The sequence below is a fragment of the Bufo gargarizans genome, chromosome 1 (genome assembly GCF_014858855.1).
Source record: "Bufo gargarizans isolate SCDJY-AF-19 chromosome 1, ASM1485885v1, whole genome shotgun sequence".
NCBI lineage: Eukaryota > Metazoa > Chordata > Amphibia > Anura > Bufonidae > Bufo > Bufo gargarizans.
The window spans coordinates 409198973-409213390 of record NC_058080.1 but is presented as its reverse complement, the minus strand read 5'-3'; the positions used below and the strand labels follow the sequence as shown (position 1 = coordinate 409213390).

The 14418-nt window shown below is 43.9% G+C and overlaps 1 protein-coding gene across 2 annotated transcripts in view; it reads right to left on the bottom strand.

Moving 5' to 3' along the window:
- Positions 1-2557: 2557 nt before the first annotated feature.
- Positions 2558-14418, bottom strand: part of LOC122932077 (prostaglandin reductase 1-like) — a 70801-nt gene continuing 58940 nt past the window's right edge. For both annotated transcript variants that reach the window (XM_044286287.1, XM_044286279.1), the window contains 2 exons: positions 9921-10039; positions 2558-2864 (listed from right to left, as the gene is read on the bottom strand). In XM_044286287.1, coding sequence (XP_044142222.1) covers positions 2754-2864; positions 9921-10039 — 230 coding nt within the window. In that variant the 3' untranslated portion in view covers positions 2558-2753. The remainder of the gene's footprint in view (positions 2865-9920; positions 10040-14418) is intronic.

Genomic DNA, 14418 nt, shown 5'->3' with positions numbered 1-14418 from the left:
GGTCTTATAGTCCAAATGCTAATGAGCATGTGCATTATGGAAGTAGTCATCAGCATGCAGGAGGCATGGGGAGCCGTGTGGCTGTGCAGTACTCACCTACCCTGGTCTTCCTCTGGGCCCTGTTCTGCATTCTATTCTGACGGCGTACAGGTCATAGTGCGTTCCTACGTGCACTATGACCTGATGCTATGCAATATTAGGTCACAGTGCAGAGCAGGTCAGAAGAAAAACAGAGATACGGTAATTTCAAAATAAACTTATTTTTCACTTTATAAGATGTACCTGATAAGACGCACGTAGGTTTTTGAGGAGGAAAATAAGAAAGAAAATATTTTGAACCAAAAGGTGTGCTTTTGGTGGGTTTTGAACTAATGGTGGTCTGTGAATGACACTATAATGGGGGATCTGTGGATGACACTTATGGAGAGCATCTGTGGATGACGCACTGTTATGGGGGCATCTGTGGATGACGCATATTGTCACGGCCTCTGTGTTGTGCGCGCGACACCTTGCCGTGCATGCCGGTTGCCAGAGGCAACGCATTGATGTTGGCTTGTATGTGCTTTTCTCCACTTCTCCTGGTTCCTCCCCTGTCTGGTGCTTGAGGGGTTAACTTCCTGTCTGGTTGTGGCCACTAGGGTTTTATATACTGTGGCTTCCTGAATGGAGTCAGTGGTACTTCAGCTGTCGTTTGTGCTGGAGCTCTGCTGCAGTCCACTAAGTGCTTTGGGGCCACTTAGTGGGACATCAATGTATCCAGCGATGTCTTCCTTATGTTTCTTCCATGTTCCCTACCTTACCTGTGTTGATGTTTGGTGTGTGTTTATGTTTAGGGTATGTTGTACGCCTTGTTGTTGTTTCAGGTCTGGTCAGTTGGTGTTTTATGTCTTGCATGAATGCAAGGTATTTCCCTGGCTGTTGTACCATCAGAAGGGGGTCTCAGGGTTCCCCGGTGGGGGAACCAAAAGTCAAGTCAGTGAGCTGTTGCTGGAGTGCTGGTTCCTTTGGGTTTCAGTACGTACTGAGTCCTGTGTTCGGATTGCAGTACGTTTGCATAGGTGCCAGTTTACCTTGGTGTGTCTTCTGTTGTGCTGTCCAGCAGCTGCAGCAGGTAAGTTACCATGCATTCCAGAGTTCTTGGTTCAGTGGTTATTCATACCACTGGATACTTACCTGCTGTTCCACTTGGCTTTTCTCTGCTACTAGGCCGGTTGAGACTCCTGTTCATCCATTTCTTGGAAGAACAGGTCGTCTCTCCCCTGCTCCTATGTGAGGGATTATCAGGACAACTCAGGGTCCTAGGTTTCCTGGGTATTAGCTATCCTACCATCCAGGTCCGCTCATACGGTAAGGAGTTAGGGTGTGAATCAGGGACGCTTTAGGAGGTGACCTGCTCCCTGATCCCAGCATCCAGGCCTCGTTGCTTTCCCAAATTCCCGACATCGTACGATGGGGAGTTTCCCCCACTCCCCACCGTGACACATATATATAGCATCTTATGCTATATGAGTCATCCACAGATCCCCCCCCCCCCCCCATACCAGTGTCCCTGTGTTAATAGTGACCCCCAATACAGGGAGTGGAGGCCAGTAACTGCTGTTGGAATCACAGTGGGGCCCGATGCAGTCACTGTACTCTATTACACCGAGCCCCACTCGCAGCAGTCTTTATATGTAAAGTGTAGCCATGGGAGCTTTGTTAGAAGTAGCACAATCCTCTGCAGTAGCGCAACACTCTTTAGTACTCACTATTAAAACTACCGCAGCAGGCAGGCCGGCCGCGTAACTTCACTCACTCAGTCATGCGCATGCTCCTCCCACTTTATTAATGAAGCAGGCGGAGCAGGTGCATGACGGAGCGAGTGACGTTATGCTGCTGACCATGACTACACTTTACATATAAAGACTGCTGTCAGGCAGGGCCCGGTGTAATAGAGTACAGTGACTGCAATTCTAGTTGCCGACCTTCAGCCCCTCCTCCCTCCCCGCTAATACATCTCAGGCCGCGCTGTTCAGCATAGCGGCCTGCAATGTACCAGCATCACCAGAGTAAAAATGGCAGAATTCTCTTTATAAGACGCAATGCCATTTTCCCCCTTATAGTGTCTTATAAAGCGAAAAATACTGTATTTATTTTTTACCATCCAATCTGAGGCCTGACAGGGGTCCGATATGAGACCTGATGAAAAATATTTTTTCTTATTTTTCTCCACCAAATCCTAGGTGCGTTTTATAGTCCGAAAAATATGGTACACTGAACAATTCTTCTACACCAATTTTTTGTTATAATAATAAAAAAATACACATTCAAAGCTAAATGAGCAGACTGTTATGGCAAGGGAGAATGCCAGTAGGGGGGAGTATGCCCCATATTTTTTGCAGAATAAAAGACAATTTTCCACAATTCTATTCTCTCTTGTGGTATTTTTGGTCACTCCATACCAAAGGTATGCTGCATTTGTAAAAGAAATGCCATGGATTAAAAAAAATAACTAAACAATATGCATGATACCTCATGCATAAAATGAAATCAGAACACAACACACTGAGTCAGCATATGGAAGGTCAAAAAGTTGTATTTGTTTAGTGTATAACTTTCTTCATGATCACATTAAGAAAATCATAATATCTTCTGAATGTACGTATATTTGCTGAGTTTTTATGTGGTAATCACATGTAGGTATAAAGTTCTACAAGCAGTATTCAGCTTAACAGATGGCAGGACATAGTAATGTAAACTGTATACAGACATATTTAAACTTGTATAATTGCTTTGCCGGTATTCTCTCCACTGAGCATTCCTATGAATCCAGCCGGCATGTTCTCAAAACCTTTGGTGATGTGTTCATGATATTTCACCTTACCCTAAAAGAAAATAATGAATGTTACTGTATCTTATAATAGTGTACATCTATATTAAACCACCATATTCGGTGATGTCTAAACCAACAATATGTAAAGAATTTTGTAGTTTTATGTGGAAATTTCAGATACAAAAATAGTTTTTTTTTATTTTGTTTGTCAATTCATTACATTTGCATTGATAAAACCCATTTAGAATATCACAGGTCGGGATAAGCAAAGCGAGCGTTGGATCCTAGATCCGAAGTTGCTTCACTCAAAACTTCCTTTTAATGCCGTGCGGAGATCCGTCTCTGTACAGCATTAAAATGTATGGGCTCATGAGACTTCCGTGAATAACAGGCATTTGATTATTAAACTTGAAAACCATTTTAACCACCTCAGCCCCCCTAGCTGAAACACCCTTAAAGACCAGACCACTTTTTACACTTCTGCACTACACTACTTTCACCGTTTATTGCTCGGTCATGAAACTTACCACCCAAATGAATTTTACCTCCTTTTCTTCTCACTAATAGAGCTTTCATTTGGTGGCATTTCATTTCTGCTGCCTTTTTTACTTTTTTTGTTATTAATCGAAATTTTATGAAATTTGTGCAAAAAAAAAAAAAAAAAAGTGACATTTTTCACTTTCAGTTGTAAAAATAAATAAAAATATGGGGTTTACAAACTATGGTACAAAAATATGAATTTCCGCTTTTTGAAGCAGCTCTGACTTTCTGAGCACCTGTCATGTTTCCTGAGGTTCTACAATGCCCAGACAGTAGAAAAACCCCACAAATGACCCCATTTCGGAAAGTAGACACCCTAAGGTATTCGCTGATGGGCATAGAGAGTTCATAGAACTTTTTATTTTTTGTCACAAGTTAGTGGAAAATGATTATTTTTTTTCTTTTTTTTTTCCTTACAAAGTCTCATATTCCACTAACTTGTGACAAAAAATAAAAAGTTCTATGAACTCACTATGCCCATCATGAAATACCTTGGGGTGTCTTCTTTCCAAAATGGGGTCACTTGTGGGGTAGTTATACTGCCCTGGCATTTTAGGGGCCCAGATGTGCGAGAAGTAGTTTGAAATCAAAATCTGTAAAAAATGCCCTGTGAAATCCAAAAGATGCTCTTTGGAATGTCGGCCCATTTGCCCATCTAGGCTGCAAAAAAGTGTCACACATGTGGTATCGCCATACTCAGGAGAAGTTGGGGAATGTGTTTTGGGGTGTCATTTTACATATACCCATGCTGGGTGAGAGAAATATCTCGGCAAAAGACAAATTTTCCCATTTTTTAATACAAAGTTCGCATTTGACCAAGATATTTATCTCACCCAGCATGAGTATATGTAAAATGACACCCCAAAACACATTCCCCAACTTCTCCCGAGTACGGCGATACTACATGTGTGACACTTTTTTGCAGCCTAGATGCGCAAAGGTGCCCAAATTCCTTTTAGGAGGGCATTTTTTTCCTTTGAGACAAAAAATTAAATCTTTCACGGACTCAATATTCCCCTCAGCGAATACCTTGGGGTGTCTTCTTTCCAAAATGGTGTTATTTGTGGGGTGTTTGTACTGCCCTGGCAATTGAGGGTCTCCGCAATCATTACATGTATGGCCAGCATTAGGAGTTTCTGCTATTCTCCTTATATTGAGCATACGGGTAATAAGATTTTTTTTTTTTCGTTCAGCCTCTGGGTTGAAAGAAAAAATGAACGGCACAGATTTCTTCATTCGCATCGATCAATGTGGATGAAAAAATCTCTGCAAAAAAATATACACATATATATATATATATATATATATATACACACACACATATACATATACACACACACACATACACACAAAGTGTTTGCCAAAGCATATGAACACCGCCACCTCCTCAGCTCATAATCCTCAGCAAACGTATATTTTGCTGCAGAGGAGAAATCTCGTCTTGCAGCGCCGCATACACCGACTTTTGTGTAATCTGACAGCAGCGCAATGCTTCTGTCAGAATGCACATCAGTGCTGCAGCTAGTCGATCGGTTGGTCCACCTGGAAGGCTAAAAAATAAAATAAAAAATGCACTTTGTCCCAGGTGAAAAGAGAGGTTTGCAGCAGCTGTGTGTGAATGGGCCCTAATAGCCCTGTGTGCCTGTCCTGTGAGATGTGATCCCTATGCTAAGTGTACCTGTGTGTGGTACTTCCGGAAACACTCTCCAAAGCATAGGGCAGGGTGGTCAGGGCAGTCAGGACAGAAATAGCGGGTGTCACTCCTTATTCCACTCCTGCTACAGACACAACATCTTTTTTGGGGTGACGGTTGGGTTGAGGTACCGGCAACGACACTGGGGAAATGTCGCTCGTGTAGACGGCTAACTACACTGGTGGATGGGGCCACGGAACCTCCTGGATACAGGAGGTTCTCGAACTCTTCCTGAAATTTGAGGAAGGATCCTGTTCTCCCAGCCTTACTGTAGAGAACAAAACTATTATATACAGCCAATTGAATTAAATATACAGACACCTTCTTATACCAGCGTCTGGTGCATCAGGAAACTAAATACAGAGACAACATCTGGTCATTGAAGTCCACCCCTCCCATGAGCAACTTATAGTCGTGGGCACAGAGGGGCTTTTTAAGGACACTGGTCGCTCGCTCAATTTGGATTGTCATGTCTGCGTGAATGGAGGAGAGCATGTAAACTTCATGCTTGTCTCTCCATTTCACCGTGAGCAGTTCTTCGTTACACAAGGCAGCCCTCACCCTCACCCCCCTTGTAAGACGGGTGGTAACGAGCTGTTGGGGGAAGCCCGCGCGACTAGTTCGCGTGGTGCCACAGCAGCCAATCTGTTCTAGGAACAAATGCCTGAAGAGGGCCACACTTGTGTAGAAATTGTCCACAAAGATGGTACCCCTTGCCAAATACGGGTGACACCAAGTCCCAGACTGTCTTTCCACTGCTCCCCAGGTAGTCTGGGCAACCGACCGGCTCCAGGGTCTGATCTTTTCCCTCAGATTCAAAATTTTTGGGTATAGCCTGTGGCCCTTTCACAGAGCTTATACAATTTGACCCCATACAGGCCGCGCTTGCTTGGGATGTATTGTTTGAAGCCAAGGCGCCCGGTAAAATGTATTAGGGACTCGTCTACGCAGATGTTTTGCTCAGGGGTATACAAATCTGCAAATTTCTGGTTGAAGTGGTCTATGAGGGGCCGAATTTTGTGGAGCTGGTCAAAAGCTGGGTGGCCTCTGGGACGGGAGGTGGTGTTGTCGCTAAAGTGCAGGAAATGCAGGATGGCCTCAAAACGTGCCCTGGACATAGCAGCAGAGAACATGGGCATGTGATGAATTGGGTTCGTGGAAGAATATGACCGCAATTCATGCTTTTTGGTTAGACCCATGTTGAGGAGAAGGCCCAGAATTTTTTTTTATTCGGAAACTTGGACTGGTTTCCACCGGAAAGGCTGGGCATAATAGCTTCCCGGGTTGGCGGTTATAAATTGTGTGGCATACCGGTTTGTTTCTGCCACGAATATGTCCAAGAGCTCCGCAGTCAAGAACAGCTCAAAAAATCCCAGGGCCGAACTGATCTGAGCTGTCTCAACCTGAACTCCAGACTGGGCGGTGAAAGGGGGAACTAATGGCCTGGCTGAAGTTGGGGACTGCCAATCAGGATTTGCCAGCACCTCAGGGATTCTAGGGGGTCTACAGGCCTGTCTGTGCGGTGGCTGCGACGGGGTAACTACTGCACGTGCCACCGTACCAGCTGCCCTTCTGGTGCTCGCCACTTCACCATGTTGTACGGCAGTGCTGGTACTAGGTCCAGGGAGGGCTGCGCTGCTGGTGTATGCCTCACCACGTAATCTGACAGCGCCAGCCCCACTCTGCTGCCCTTGAAGCGGATCCTGCGCAAGCTGTGGTCTAGCGACACGGGGCCGGGTACGCCTGGTGGTATCAGGGACCTCAACCTCCTCGTCCGAACTTTGTGTCAGAATGCCACTGCTTTCTACAGGTTCATATTCTGACCCGCTAGATTCATCTGATGAGGGTTCTTATTCCTCATCCGACTGGGTCAGAAGCCTGCAGGACTCTTCAGAAGAATACCCCCTGTTTGACATTTGGGCTATTAAATTTAGGGGTATTCCCTGAGACTACCCAAGAAAAAAAGCAAGCCTGTCTTACAAATGGGAGGCTAGCAAAGTACCGGAGGCCACTGCGGGTTGATAAAAAAATATCAAAACAGATTTTTTTTTCATCGCCGCAGCGCTTGTAAAGTGATTGTGCAGTGATCAAAAAAATATATTTTTTTGTCACTGCGGCAGGGCGGGCGTGGGTGAACGCACGTGTGGGTGACCGATCAGGCCTGATCGGGCAAGCACTGCGTTTTGGGTGGAGGGTGAGCTAAGGTGACACTAATACTATTATAGATCTGACTGTGATCAGTTTTGATCACTTACAGATACTATAAAAGTACAAATGCTGATTAGCGATACGCTAATCAGCGAATAAGTGATAAGTGGTGCGGTGGGCTGGGCGCTAAACAATCGCTAAAGTACCTAACCAAGGGGCCTAAACTATCCCTAAAACCTAACAGTCAATACCAGTGAAAAAAAAAAAGTGACAGTTTACACTGATCACTTTTTTCCTTTCACTAGGTGATTGACAGGGGCAAGAAGGGGTGATCAAGGGGTTAATTGGGGTGCAGGGGGGTGATCTGGGGCTAAGGTGTGGTGTTTGGTGCTACTCACTGTGATGCCTGCTCCTCTGCTGAGACCAACCGACAAAAAGGACTAGCAGAGGAGCAGGGAAGCCATTTAACACATTATATTTACAAATATAATGTGTTAACTGGCTTCTGATTAGTTTTTTTTTTTTTTTTTAAATCATCAGCTTGCCAGCCACGATCATTGGCTGGCAAGCTGATGACGTGACCACCCTCAAACTTTTGCCGGCCAGCGATGCGCAAACGTTTCGCGAGATGACGCATATATGCGTGACTCTGCCTGGGACTGCCACCTCCGGACCGCGATCCTGCGTTAGGCGGTCCTGGGGCGGTTAAAACAGGTATTCAAAGTCAGCTTCAGTACCGACACCAACTTTGGAACTAAGTTTTAAAGTGGTTTTCAAGTTGAAAAATCAAATCCCGAAGTTATTCACCATATTCAGTCATATCAATTAAAGATGGCCATTTCTGCTACTACAAGCCCAGTGCTAGTGAAGCTAGTATTACATGCTGGCTATTTAAAGGGAAGCTGTCACCACCCCAAAATGCAGTGCAATCGGCAGGCAGCATGATATAGAGCAGGAGGAGCTGAGCGGATTGATATAGAGTTTTGTAGGAAAATATTCTGTATAACTTGTAATTTATACATTTAAACCTGTGCATTTTCTGACTTCTGTTGCATACAGGGGAGATGTTATCAGTGATAGCATTTTCTGTGTAAGTGTGTATACAGAGATAGCTGTCAGGCACTGATAGATGTACACAGCGCATTTTCTCTAGCGTATATGCACACTATCTACCAGAGCGCACTACTCCTTGTTTTCAATCTACATCTCTAAGAAGCAACAGTTTGAAGGAAGTGACCTGCTCCCTGATCCCGGCATGGTTGAAACGTCATGATTTGTACAGCCGCCTTCCAATAAGTATCACTTTGAATTGCACAAGTTCTGTTTCGTTCTGGAGTTCTTATTGCATAGCTGTACACGGAAGCAGTCTTAAAGGGGTATTCCCATCACATACAATGGGGGCATAACGCTAGGATATGAACCCAAACCTCTGGGACCTGCACCTACAACGAGAACGGAGCAGGGAGAGTTGTGGCTGGAGGACCCTGGATTTCCTAGTGTCCGTCCACCACCAAGTGGTGCTCCCTGCTGCTCCCTTAGAAGTGAATGGGAGCGCACCGCACGTGCGCGGCCCCTGCTCCTATTCATTTCTATGAGGCAGACGGAAATAGCCGAGACAGTGCTCGGCTATTTTAGGCGGCCACATAAAAATGAATGGAGGGCGGCTGTGCATGCGCAGTGCAGGGGTTCATTTCCCCGCTCCATTCTCATTGTAGGTGTGGGTCCCAGAGGTAGGACCCGCACCTATCAGACAATGGGAGAATATCCTAGCGATATGCCCCCATTGTCTGTGATGGTAAAAACCCTTTAAGTAAGAAAAAGCAGAGATAAAAGGTATTAAATTGCAAGTTTTACTAAATCTTTTCCCATAATGTTATATATCAATCTAATCAGTTTCTCCTGTTTAACATGCTATCTGCAAATTGCGCTGCATTTTGTGGTTAAAAAGTTCTCATTAAAGGGGTTGTCAGACGAAAAATATTCTGCAGTTTTAAAACCAGCACCTGGATCTGAATATAATTATATGCAATTATAAAAGCAATTTAGTGCAGCCACTGAGTTATTCAATAAAATGTACCTGTATTAGTGCCACCTGCTTTTTGCTTTTTTTATTTCTCTGTCCACCTCGCTTAGGTGGACGCACATGCTTAGTTTCACCCTACAACTGCCTTTTAAACTGTGATAGGGAGAGAGTTGCAACAGAAGGTACATGCTCCCTGAGCTGCCAGCTTGATATAAATCCTGCAGAGTGACTGGAACAATGAATGGGGAGAGCTCGGGATCCATGGGAGGTACAGGGCTGGTTCTAGCTTTGTCATGTACTATATGTCTGGTTTTTATTTTTTTACATTAACCATGGGATAACTCCTTTAAAGAGGTTATCCGGCTATGGTAATTGATCCTGTGAATAGGTCATCATCTGATCAGTAGGTATCTGACACCCAGGACACCCTCAGATTAGCTGCTTACCATAGGCAAGTGACATCATGACCATCAGTCACGTGGCCTGGTCTCAGCTCAGCACCAATCAGATGCTGATGACCTATCCAGAGGTTATCAGTTACAGATAGCTGGATAAACCCTTTAAGTGACTGGCCACAAGCAGTGCCGCTCTTTATTAGCATAACTTAACTCTAGATCATATTGTCATAGTGTATGTAGCCATGGAATAACATTATTATAAAATACCATATATAACATTACCATATACCGTGTGTATAAGATTACCTCTAAAACCCATTGCAGGAGCTGTTTTTGTCCTTCTTGATATTTGTCTGACCAGCGTGTCACAATGAAACCTTCCATTCGCAGTTGTTTGAAGAGAATGGTGGGTTGTATATAAGGTCCTATAAAAGACATGCAAAACAAATTGAAACTAAAAGTAAAACGTTATCTGTGGAGAAATTACACATTTATATAAGAATATATATCATGGTGACTGCCATATACCGTATGGGCACTGCATTGCTTGACATACTTTTCACTGTGTTCTTTTTGGGAACTGCTATGTGCTGATAATGTGACCTTAAATTATTTTAACCCCTTCACCCATATCCATTAGGCACCTGTCACGGGGTGCTGACCGTGCGGTCCGCTTCCGCTTTGACGCCGGCGCCCTTTGAATAGTTCGGAGCGAGTACTCGCACAGTGGGGAGGACCCGGCCACACACTTCCTCTCAGCATGGCCGGCGTTCTCCGCTCCCATGGGAATCATTGTAGATCTGAGCGCTGAGCTGATCACTCGGTAGCAGTAGGCAGGAGGACAGGTCATGTGAAGCTGGCCACGTCACATGACCATTTCCCTCTATTTAAACTGGCAAACTGCTGGCCATAGGTTGCCTGTGATTTAGGTCATCAGCTAGGTGATCATTTCTGTGGTCTCCTAGTCTAGGTGTGGAATCTCAGCTCGTGTTTTGAATTCTGGTTTTGCCTTCTTCTTGGATCTTTGCGTATCTCCTGGTATCGACTCTCGCTTGGCATTTGGACTCCCTTTGTTTGCTTCTTTCGGTCTGGTTTGTTCCTCCTGGTTTTGACCCTCTGCTTGTCTCCGTTATTGGTATTGTATACTCCCTGGTACCGTATTTACCTCCTGGCATTTGACCTAGCTTGTCTGACCTTGTTGTTTGTTGTCTGTCTCGTTTGTCGCCTATGCACTTACTTAGATCAGTGACTGCTGCCCAGTTGCACTCAGTTAGGATAGGTAAGTGCAAGTAGGCAGGGACAGAGGTGTGGGTGGAGCCAGTTTTTTAGCTTTCCCTTACCCGCTGTCCGTGACAGCACCTTCGCGACGATGCAGTAGAGATGGCCTTGCGGTTCGCACGGCGGTCGTTTCATGGAAAACTTTGCTCATTCGCAGTTCGCCGAATGGGCAAACATATGGCGATGTCTGCCTGGCGCCATATTCTTTTACATTATGAAGAACTTTGAGCCATGACACATCCATCAGGTGGTACAGGACAGCCAATTGAGACATTTCAGCACATGGACATACCCCTACCTTATAAATAAACCCGATCTGGCCGCCATTTTACATTCAGTCTTTTGACAGTGTAGGGAGAGGTTGCTGTGTGGAGCAGGGACAGACTGTTAGGGACACCAAACGCTAGCTATTAGGGCCACAAAAGTCCATTTAAGGATTGGTATACAGTAGGTGTGCCATCGATAGGTGTGACTTACAGAGGGGTGTGATATACTTATAAAGTATAAAAGTTACAACTTGAGAACGTTGGCTCACTCTGGGCGAATTATGGATATGGTGCTGCAAAGCCCAAAATAGAGGAACACCCAACCCTCTAATTGTGAATATTATAAAAAGAACCAAAGCATTGGGTGAGCACTCTACATTTGGTCTTAGTAGTAAAACGGTTTAATTAAACATCATAACAGTCAAATTCTTATATAGCATAAAATAAAATGAAATAAAATTCACATAAAATTGGAAAATCGCGGGTATAAGTCTCTTGTATCCAACAACAAATTCGCTCTAAGGAATAGTATATAGTAAGGAATAGTAAGAGTATATACTAAGGAATAGTAAGAGTGCTTTATAGTTGTTTGCAATCAGATAGATATATACAGTACAGACCAAAAGTTTGGACACACCTTCTCATTCAAAGAGTTTTCTTTATTTTCATGACTATGAAAATTGTAGTTTCACACTGAAGGCATCAAAACTATGAATTAACACATGTGGAATTATTTACATAACAAAAAAGTGTGAAACAACTGGAAATATGTCATATTCTAGGTTCTTCAAAGTAGCCACCTTTTGCTTTGATTACTGCTTTGCCCACTCTTGGCATTCTCTTGATGAGCTTCAAGAGGTAGTCACCTGAAATGGTTTTGACTTCACAGGTGTGCCCTGTCAGGTTTAATAAGTGGGATTTCTTGCCTTATAAATGGGGCTGTGTAGAAGTCAGGTGGATACACAGCTGATAGTCCTACTGAATAGACTGTTCGAATTTGTATTATGGCAAGAAAAAAGCAGCTAAGTAAAGAAAAACGAGTGGCCATATTACTTTAAGAAATTAAGGTCAGTCAGTCCAAAAAATTGGGAAAACTTTGAAAGTGTCCCCAAGTGCAGTCACAAAAACCATCAAGCGCTACAAAGAAACTGGCTCACATGCGGACCGCCCCAGGAAAGGAAGACCAAGAGTCACCTCTGCTGCGGAGGATAAGTTCATCTGAGTCACCAGCCTCAGAAATCGCAGGTTAACAGCAGCTCAGATTAGAGACCAGGTCAATGCCAGAGTTCTAGCAGCAGACATCTCTAGAACAACTGTTAAGAGGAGACTGTGTGAATCAGGCCTTCATGGTACAATATCTGCTAGGAAACCACTGCTAAGGACAAGCAACAAGCAGAAGAGACTTGTTTGGGCTAAAGAACACAAGGAATGGACATTAGACCAGTGGAAATCTGTGCTTTGGTCTGACGAGTCCAAATTTGAGATATTTGGTTCCAACCACCGTGTCTTTGTGCGACGTAGAAAAGGTGAACGGAAGGACTCTACATGCCTGGTTCCCACCGTGAAGCATGGAGGAGGAGGAGGAGGTGTGATGGTGTGGGGGTGCTTTGCTGGTAACACTGTTGGGGATTTATTCAAAATTGAAGTCATACTGAACTAGCATGGCTACCACAGCATCTTGCAGCGGCATGCTATTCCATCCGGTTTGAGTTTAGTTGGACCATCATTTATTTTTCAACAGGACAATGACCCCAAACACACCTCTAGGCTGTGTAAGGGCTATTTGACCATGAAGGAGAGTGATTGGGTGCTGCGCCAGATGACCTGGCCTCCACAGTCACCGGACCTGAACCCAATCGAGATGGTTTGGGGTAAGCTGGACCGCAGAGTGGAGTCAAAAGGGCCAACAAGTGCTAAGCATCTCTGGGAACTCCTTCAAGACTGTTGGAAGACCATTTCAGGTGACTACCTCTTGAAGCTCATCAAGAGAATTCAAAGAGTGTGCAAAGCAGTAATCAAAGCAAAAGGTGGCTACTTTGAAGAACCTAGAATATGACATATTTTCAGTTGTTTCACACTTTTTTGTTATGTATATAATTCCACATGTGTTAATTCATAGTTTTGATGCCTTCAGTGTGAATCTACAATTTTATATCCAGTCTGATCTCTGGCAACCGCCGAAAGTAAGTTTTCACTTCATATGATGTTACACATATAGTTTGGTTCCTTATGTCTCTATAGGAAAACTGTTAGTGGATGTTATGGCAAATCGTGTGTTGCGTTTTTTCAGCTGTAATCACTCTTGTGCCAGTAATTTACAGTCTCATATGAGCTGGTTCCTCTTATTCTTTCGTGCCTCCATTTAGTTTGGCAAGGGTCGGACGGCGCGGGACAAAGCCGGCGTCTCGCTATGTACTCCTCGAGCCAACTTACCCGAGATCTCGCGGGAGTTGGAGCGATGTCTCGGATTTACCTGGATCACGTGACTTTCATCCAGTGCAATAGGAAAAGAGAGTGTCTGTCTCGATTCTTGATATTAGTTATAGTCGTTGAGGCATTATTTTTGTTCAGTTATACAGCATGGTCATGCTTGTTATTGCGGAGGTGCTTCTAAGCAAGTGTGCGATCCAGCCCAGATGCGTTTCGGGAACTCTCCTTCCCTTCATCAGTGGTACCGCACTACCTGTTTGCCTCCGCCTTTTATTTTCAAGATCAGCACCAATCTATGGATAACTGGATTTCCTTTTGGATGGAAGATCATATGCGTTTTTTGTGCATCTCTCATGCGTCTTTTTTGGCATATTAGCATTTTTTGCAACATATATTCATTGAGTCCTGCTGAGCATTTTGTATAGAAAAAAAAATCTCATATTCGAGATTGCATGTAGAAGTTATTGGTATTTCAAGTAGCTGGCGTTGTAAAAGAGAGGAAGCTCTAATGGTAGTTTGTAGTGCACCATTGGGGTTCCTTTGCGATGTCTATAATATAGTATCAAACAATAGTTTATATAAAATGACCATTAAAAAGTACATAAACAAATTAAAGTAAAATGATGATAATCTATATATTACGGTATCCAAAAGAATAGAGATATAGGTGCATCTGATAGTTCCTCATGTTTGTTAATTACATTACTGGAAATTTATTATTATGACTCAAATCTAGGATATCACTAGAATGTTCTAGCCATGGATATGGCTATGTACTTTTCTTAAGAATACTCCTTTAATAGGGTTTCAGGTCGGGACAATGACCAGAT